At 50.8% G+C, this 8,402-nt stretch overlaps 1 protein-coding gene across 1 annotated transcript in view; it reads left to right on the top strand.

The window, feature by feature from the left end:
• Positions 1–3,362: 3,362 nt before the first annotated feature.
• COLQ (collagen like tail subunit of asymmetric acetylcholinesterase) overlaps positions 3,363–8,402 on the top strand; it is a 49,783-nt gene continuing 44,743 nt past the window's right edge. The window contains exon 1 of the mRNA XM_004588312.2: positions 3,363–3,542. Within this exon, the coding sequence (XP_004588369.2) occupies positions 3,437–3,542 (106 nt within the window). The 5' untranslated portion in view covers positions 3,363–3,436. The remainder of the gene's footprint in view (positions 3,543–8,402) is intronic.

Below are 8,402 nucleotides of genomic sequence, written 5' to 3'. Positions count from 1 at the left end.
TCCCCATCCCTTAGGTGTGGGTGGGAAACAGGATTAGCATTCCAGAAGGTTCTTCCACACCCAGTCCAGTCACACTCATCTGAATCCTACAAATGGACTTCAAAAATTTAACAGAAAATGCAATGAAAGGACAAGTGAATGTTGGTGCGAATGAGCTAGAAATCTATGCAGCTGAAGGGGTGCTCGGGAAGTTTCTGGAAGCTATGGAAGATAAACTGAATGGATTTCACTTTTTTGCATCAAAGTAAACTTTTCTTTTTGAAGATTTGTTTCATTTATTTGAAAGACAGAGTTATGGATCTGTCATTCATTGGTTCACTCTCCACATGGCTGCGATTGTCAGGGAAGGGTTAGTTCAAAATCAGGGACCAGGAACCCCTTTCAGATCTCCCCGATGGGTGCCGGGACCCAAGTACTTGGGCCGTTTTCCACTGCCTCCCCAGGTACCGATCAGGAAGCTGGATCAAAAGTAAAGTGCCTGGGACTCAAACCAGCTCTTACAGGGGCACCCTGGGTCACAGCCAGTGGCTTAACCCACTGTTCCACAACACCAGTCCCATTATACTTTCATGCCATTTTTTCCATACACATTTTGAAGTCACTTCATATCAGCTGAGGTTGAGGCAAGGTTCCCTGTGGTGCAGTCTAATTTCTCCTCCCTACTTCCCCTTGTTTCCATGGTTCCAGTGGACAAGAGCGAAGGAAGTTCCTTTCCAACTGGCCAGGGACCGCTTGCAAACCAGCAGGCAATGCACAGGCAAAGAAGACTACAGACTCCCTACCCAGAGCCTGGAGGGGTGGCGAGGTGTGCCGAGCCATCACAAGCTGGATTGCTGCCCCTGTTGCTGTGGGCTCCTTGCATCTGCAGGGTCCCGTCCCACCTGTGCAAAGGGGAGGGACTTGGCCGAGGAAGCGGTGTCCTGGCCTGCAGGCTTCTGGGGCTGCTGGGTTTTTTTTGCACTCCCAGAGGAAAACATGATACCTTCTTTCCCATGTCCCCAAAATGGCTGTCCCTGAGTCACCCCTGAGGGTGCACTTCCTGTCTTTGCTGTTTACGTATCTTCTTTGATGAAATATTTATTTTTATCTTTTGCCCAGTTCTCTTAGTTGGGTTGTTCATATTATTATTGAATTGTAGTAAACATTCTTGATACACTTTGGATACAAATCTTCCATTATACATGTGTTTGGCAAGTATTTTATACTAGTTTTTGAGCTAACTTTCCAAATTACGGATTTACTTTTTTTTTTTTTTGCTTCTGTATTTGCAAGTCTTCTTGCATGCATGTGATTGAGTTTATTATAGATTAAAAATAAAGTTTAAACTTTAAAAAAAGGAAATCCAGTGTGCCACTTTCATGTGTAAGATTTGTGCTTTTGGGCCTGGTAAAAAGCAATCCCACCTTGCAAGCACCGGGATCCCATATGGATGCCAGTTCGTGTCCTGGCTGCTCCACTTCCCATCCAGCTCCCTGCTTGTGGCCTGGGAAAGCAGGGTAGAAAGGGCCCAAACCCTAGGATCCTACACCCACATGGGAGACTCGGAAGAAGCTCCTGGTCCCTGGCTTCGGATGAGCTCAGCTCTGTAATAATCCAAGCTTGCCTGCATGAGTTACGAGATAAAGCCATGGTTACCGGGCCTCAGAAGATGTGGGTGTGGAAATGGCACACAGAGCCCATGCCAAGGTCAAGATAAGCCACAAAACCAGCCCAGGCTGGCACGATGGGAAGCAGAGCCACCTAGTGGACAGGACCAGGCTTGCCTGCTGCGGAGGGGAGGAGCGCTGTTGGAGCTGCCACCAGAGCTTCTTGGGTTTCAGGTCCACCGTCTCCACAGAAAACGTCTAATTCACGTGTGATTCATCCTGTGGTTAACCTTCCTGCTGAACCTAGAAAGGCAACACCGACGAATTGGTTTTTCAGCGAGATCAATCTGTCCACCAGCATTCTGAGCCGGGGCCAAGCTCAAGCGTGGTGAAAAACCTGTGGTGATCACGCGAGGCCGCCGCACCTGCTCCGAGGGTGAGGGTCAGTGCGGGGCCCACCCTGTACCCACCAACCCAAAACCGATTCCGAATCAACTCCACTGACACCCTGAGAACAGGTTGTGTATATTGAGGCTAAATGAACAATGCTGTGAACTACTGTTTTTAATTATTTTAGGAATCTCTATGGCAGGCTGTGTGAATTCATGAAAGGTATTTGATTAAAGGAGGTAATCATTTCTATGTGAAGAAGTTCATCTAGCCAAAGACCACATCCACGATGTGATTGCCACACATATGATGGAACCCCAGAAAGTCTGTGAAAATGGAATTAAAAGATGAGTTTTTGGGGGGGAGGGTGAGGTCCTGCACAATGGCTCAACTGGTTAATCCTCCCCTTGCAAGCGCCAGGATCCCATACGGACACTGGTTCATGTCCTGGCTGCTCTAGGATGACCCAAAGCCTTGGGACCCTGCATCCATGTGGGAGACCCAGAAGTTCTTGGTTCTTAGCTTTGGGTCAGTTCAGCTCTTGCTGTTGTGGCCATTTGGGGAGTGAACTGGCAGTAGGAAGATCTTCCTGCCTCTCCTTCTCTCTGCAAATCTGTCTTTCCAATAAAAATAATAATGAATCTCTTTAAAAAGAGAGAAGTTTGGGTGCAAGAAATGCAAAATCCAGGCAGGTTTATTTTTTATAATGCGTATTTTTCATAAACTTGTTGGAGATTTCTGGCTTGGCTTGCAGAGCAATCATTTCCTTTCCTAACCATTTACTGCTGTCCTGCATGGGACTTCGTGTGGGACGAAAAGGTGGCATTTCTGGAACAACAGGGACGCAGTTTCAGAAACAGCAATCCCCTCTTGTAGGGCAAGGAAAACAAACACACCTTCAGGCTGATCAGCTGGAGGGGTAGCACCATCTTGGGGTTGGTGGCAGGGGTCTTGCCTCTGGGACACAGGGACACTGGTGTTGAGAGACCATGGGACCCAGTGGCCCTGGGGCTGCAGGACCGCTGAGCTCGCAGCAGGTGGATGTGACGTGTAATCCAACAGGAGACACCCCTGCCCTTGGCAGCGGCAGAGCCACGGCTGCCTCTTCATCCACTCTCTCCAACGGCACTGACCTCAGCCTCCAAAAAAGAAAATTCTGACAGCTTCATTTTAATGTGGGCATTTGATCCAATGCTTGAGATAAATATAACCCTGTGTAGTATGGAAAAGGTTTAATGGGAAATGGTTGGCATTCTTTCTGGTGGGGGGAAAGGGGGGAAAGGCGAGTGAGGGAGAGTGGGAGGGGGAGAGGGAGGGAGAAAGAGAGAGACAGACAGAGAGAGAGAGAGAGAGAGAGAGAGAGAGGCAGCAGCGAGGAAGGAGGAAGCCAGGCAGGAGTGAGCAGGGCTCGGTGGCAGCCTTGCCTGGCTCCCCTGCCGTCCTGCAGCCCCCCGGCCAGCATGGTGGTCCTGAATCCAATGACCCTGGGAATTTATCTTCAGCTTTTCCTGCGCTCCATCGTGTCTCAACCAGCGTTCATTAGCAGCGTCCTCCCCATCTCAGCAGGTAAACGATACTGACTGGATCTCCCCTCTCCCTCTCTCTCAGGGCTCTGCGTGAGGGGTCCATATAATTCTGCGGGTAGAGACTGGGAGGGCACCACCAGCCACCTCTGTTGCTTCCTGTCACCCGAGCTGGCCTTGAAAGCCGTTCCTGTTCTCTCTGCCACTGACCCCTGCCCGGATTCTCTAGCATTTGTTGCTACCTCTCTCGTTCTCTTCCCGTTTGTCTTGTGGTCGCCTTTTGGTCAGGACCTCCAGACACAGCTCAAAAGAGACATGTGCCAAGGAGAGAGATGTGAACTCCTCGGGGGAGTTCCAAGCTGACCCCTCCCGAGGGGACTGGGTCCCTGCCCACACAGTGAGGCCGGGGTCTCCCTGCGGCTGCAGGAATGGGTTCTTGAGCCTGCAAACCTTGTTAGGGTGAGCCTGCTGTTGGCCTCAGACAAGGCAGCTGCGGGTGCAGACAGACCTAAACCGGGGGCTGCAGAGAACATCCACGTGTGAGTGGAGCTGTGGGAAGGGGGCCAGCCTGGCCGTCCCCGCTGAGGGCTCCAAGCTGTTGTCCTTGTCCTGCCTGACCCTGGCAGGGGACACACTGAGTCGCTGGTGTAACCCGTTGAGACTTTTCTGGGGATTGATGAGGGGAGCTTTGGAGAGGCCTGCAGACCCTAGGTTCCACTGCCCACCATTCACACCACCCTTGCACCCCCAGAGGCTGGGAGTCGAGCCCTCCCTCTCTCCCTCCCACGGGGCCTGAATGTAAAGGCAGAAGTCCCGCTGTCATTTGCAGCCATTCTGGCTGGGGAGGTTTATCTCCCGATCCAGTCCTCACCCCAGCCCATTCATAAAAAACCCAGCTCCTCCCCCTGGGTGAGTTACATGCCCCAAGGGAGTGATCTGACTGCTGGTGTGCAGCTAATTATAAAAGCATGAAGGGCTGAACAGGGAAAATGTGGGGGGAGGGAGGCTGGCTGTGCCACCTGGGGGTGTGCCAAGTGGTTCCCCCTCGATGGATTCCAGCCGAGAGCAGCAAGCTGCCTCCCACCAGACTCTGGTCAGAGGGTAAAATCATTATTTTCCAGTTAAGGTAGTGAGTTTGGTGCCATGCGGTTGTTCACAAGCTTGTTTGGCTCATAGATTTCTTAAAGAAGAAGTGGCTGAAGGTTCAGAGGTTAAGGAATATTGGATTCCGGTGCCTATCCTGCCTTGGGTGGGCTCTCAGACTTGGAGGAGGCAGCTAGCACTGGATCAGAAGCATCCTGTGGGCAAGGACTGTGACCATCAGGCCCCTGCTGCCTACATCACTGGCCCAGACTGGGTTCCTGGCTCCTGGCTTGGCCTGACCTAGTCCCGGGCAGTTGCAGACATTTGAACCAGTGAATGGAATTTCTCTGTCTTTGCATATCGCCTTGACTTTAAAAAATTATTAATAATTGGGGTGGGAGGAGGGTGAAGGCAAATGCCTGGCACAATAACTGATGGATTCATTAATAGAAACTTTGTTCATTGCTAAGCTGACACCATCATGTTGTATTACTTTCTTACATTTCTTAAATTTTTATTTGAAAGGGAGAAAGAGACAGGCAAAGGCTAGGCTAAGCCAAAGCCAGGAGCCCAAGACCCGGAACCCAATCCTGGCCTCCCACTGGGTGGTAGGAATTCAAGTAGTTGCACACCATCTGCTGCTGCCCACGGTACACGCTGGCAGGAATCTGGAAGCGGAAGCCGACCTGGGACTCTTCCCAGCACTCCAGTACAAAATTCAGTCATCCCATACAAGTGTTTCATCTTAACACTTGTATGAAATGCCCAACCTCTTGCTGGCGTTCCATAAGGATGCCGGTTCATGTCCTGGCTGTTTCACTTCTGATCCAGCTCCCTGTTTGTGGCGTGGAAGATGGCTCAAAGCCTTGGGACCCTTCACTTACTTGTGTGGGAGACAAGTAAAGAAAGAGGCTCCTGGCTCTTGGCTTCAGATCAGCTCAGTTCCAGCCACTACGGCCACTTGGGGAGTGAACCAGCAGATGGAAGATCTCTCTTTCTCTCTGTCTCTCCTCTCTGTAAATCTGCCTTTCAAGTAAGAAATGCCCAACCCCTCATTACTATATTTAGATAAAACCAAAGTGACTGAGGAGTTGTGAAAGCTGGAAGGATACAATCCTGTGACTATGTTCAAACCCCTTGCTCTACAGAACGCCTTGGCATGGCTTAGACACATCTCAGGGCATGGGTTTTTGGCACATTGTGCCAGTCAGGGCAATGCCAGGGAAAAAAGCAAACACCTAAGTGAGGGCATCACTTTCAGAGCCGGAGCTGGGACTGGGGCCCCTAGAGATGAGCACCTGCCAGAATCTGTGCTTTTGTGCTTGAAAGGGCAAGAGAATAAAGTCGGGAAGTGATCCCAGGGAAGTGTGGAGCCTTGTAGGAGAGGCCCCCCAGCAGGAGAGTGGAGAATAGACTCCTCTCGTTCTACACCTGCTGTCACAGCCACACACTGGTCAAACCCAACCTGAAGCCAGGGGGCGCTCTATCGGGCATAGACATGACAGCCTCCAGGAAACTCTTTTCTTCTAACCCCTTCCCTTCGTGAGTCCTGCTGAGTCCCTGGCGCTGTGATGAGTCCACCGGGGACCCAGAGACTAGGAGGATGTGGTTTCTACTCCACGGGCCTTCTGGGGTTCCTTCATCCGGTACTTGAGCAACCTTGGGCTGAGTGCCCCAGAGGCAGCCAGGAATGGAGGTGGGCCTCTGCAGGCTCAGCCAGCCCTTCCAACCAGGTACCAGCTCTTTGGGTAGAAACTTACTGCCTGCAGCCACCACTGCTGGATCGCAGAGGAGAACCAGGATGGGAGCCAAAAGCATCAGAGGCCATTGTAGACAAGAATCCCAGTATGAGTACACAAGCAGTTGAAACACAAATACAAAAAAATACCTCTGCGCCTTACTCATAGCCTACTGCCTCTGACTTTGGCCCCCTTTCTGAAGTGTGGTGAGTTCCTGTAGATTGGAGAGGGAGACAGTGCAGCTGTAGATGCAGTGACAACAGCAAGATAAGACAGATTGTAAGACAAGTGATGACGAACGGGGGATGAGGTCTGAGGTTTCCCAAGGAATAATGTGGAACGGTTGTCATGCAGCTAACCCCAGGGTGTCGCCGGCTTATAATACATGACTGGGCTTTAGCACGAGCAACAGGCAAGATCCGCTGAAGGATCCGCTGAAGAGCAGAGCTGACTGACAATCAGCTCAGGGTGGTTTCTGTCAAAGAAGGCAATTGGTAAGAATGTCAGGAGTTCTGAATCTGGGCTTTAAGCTTCGTCTTTATAGCTAATAAATCACCCTAACACTTGGTGGTTTGAATGTCATTTGTTACTGATATGCACAGTTGTGGACCAATCAAGGGTCAGCTGACCTAGCTTGGGCTTGGCTGGCGCTTGCTGGCTCACTGAAGGTCTGTAGACTTACTCAGTTCAACATTTATCCAAACAGATGCAGCTTGCACAGTTTCCAGATGGTAGAAGCACAGACCCGAGGACAATAGTATCGAGAGAAGGGTACAAGTCCAGTTTAGGTAATTTTCACAGCACCCTGATATGGATGCGGCTTCTTTTTCACTTGGCAGTGAGGGCAAGGGACCTTCCCAAAGCTGCATGGCTGCTATGAGGCAGAGCTGAAGGCTGCGATCTTGTCTCTTGTCTACATTTAGGGCTTTTGCTAGTAGAGACCAAACCTGCTGTGTCTTTGGACAGATAGATTGGTTTTTTGGATCTTGCCAATGGGGTAGCTTTTGGTGCTGTAGTTAAGTTACTCCTTGAGTTGTGTGTATCTCCTATTTGACAGTGTGGGTTTGATACTCAGCTCTGTTTCTAATCCAGATTCCTGTTAACACACACCCTGGGAAGTAGTCATGGTTGGGAAGCTCAAGTGGTTGGGTTCCCGCCCCTCCATGGGAGACCTGGATGGAGTTCTGGGCTTCTGTTTTCTGAAAACTGTGGACTCTTCAGTCTCCATTCTCTCCTACTTTCTCCTTCAGACATCAATGCCTAAAGCCCTAGCAGAAGATTATTGAATATTAGTTACTTAATACTAAGATAAAGGATATTGCCTTGTCTCTCCTTGGATGATCAAAGAGTCAGACGAGTTGCAGCCAGTTGATTTGGGAGGAGTGGGACCCTTCCTGGAGCCAGGGGAGTCCCACTTCATAGACATGCTCTTCAGGCACTGCAGACCAACCGACTTCCAATGCAGGATTTCCTCGGCGGGCAGGAACTCTCAGAGACCAGCTGGTGAGCAAGACCCACAAATCCAGTCCTGGCGGCAGGATGCTGTGTCATTGCCATCAGGCCCCAGAACCTTCTGCCATAGCCAGGACCTGACCCAGGGAAGGTGCTATGGGGTCTGTGGGGCCCAGGGTCCAGCCTTGTGCTCCCCGGCCCGGAAGCAGCCAGATGTGCAATTGGAACCATCCGTGCTCTTGGCACTGGGTTGTAGGAGATGCCTTGATGGTGTCTGAGGCTGCTCAGCTACTGTTTACAGCATTGTAATGCACTTGCCAGCCGTCTCCTCCAATTTAGTTCCTTGTATTTCCTCTTGCTAATAACATTAGAGAAGGCTCTTAAATTAGAGGATTCTCCAGGGATCCCAGGCTTCCCGCCTCACTTCATCCCAAGGCTTGGCATAAATCAGCAGGCTCTTCTGCAGCCCAGACACACAGAGAGAGAAGGCAGGTGAGAGGAAATGGGGGCTCTCCCTTTAGACACCTGGGACCAAATACACCTTACCCTTCACCACACTCAAACCTGTTTTCAGATCCACACTCCAAAAACAACGTGCAACTCCACATGGACTCAGCTCCTCTGCCTCA

This window comes from Ochotona princeps, chromosome 30 (genome assembly GCF_030435755.1).
Source record: "Ochotona princeps isolate mOchPri1 chromosome 30, mOchPri1.hap1, whole genome shotgun sequence".
Lineage (NCBI taxonomy): Eukaryota > Metazoa > Chordata > Mammalia > Lagomorpha > Ochotonidae > Ochotona > Ochotona princeps.
The sequence above is the reverse complement of the archived record's forward strand: the minus strand, read 5'-3'. Positions and strand labels throughout refer to the sequence as shown.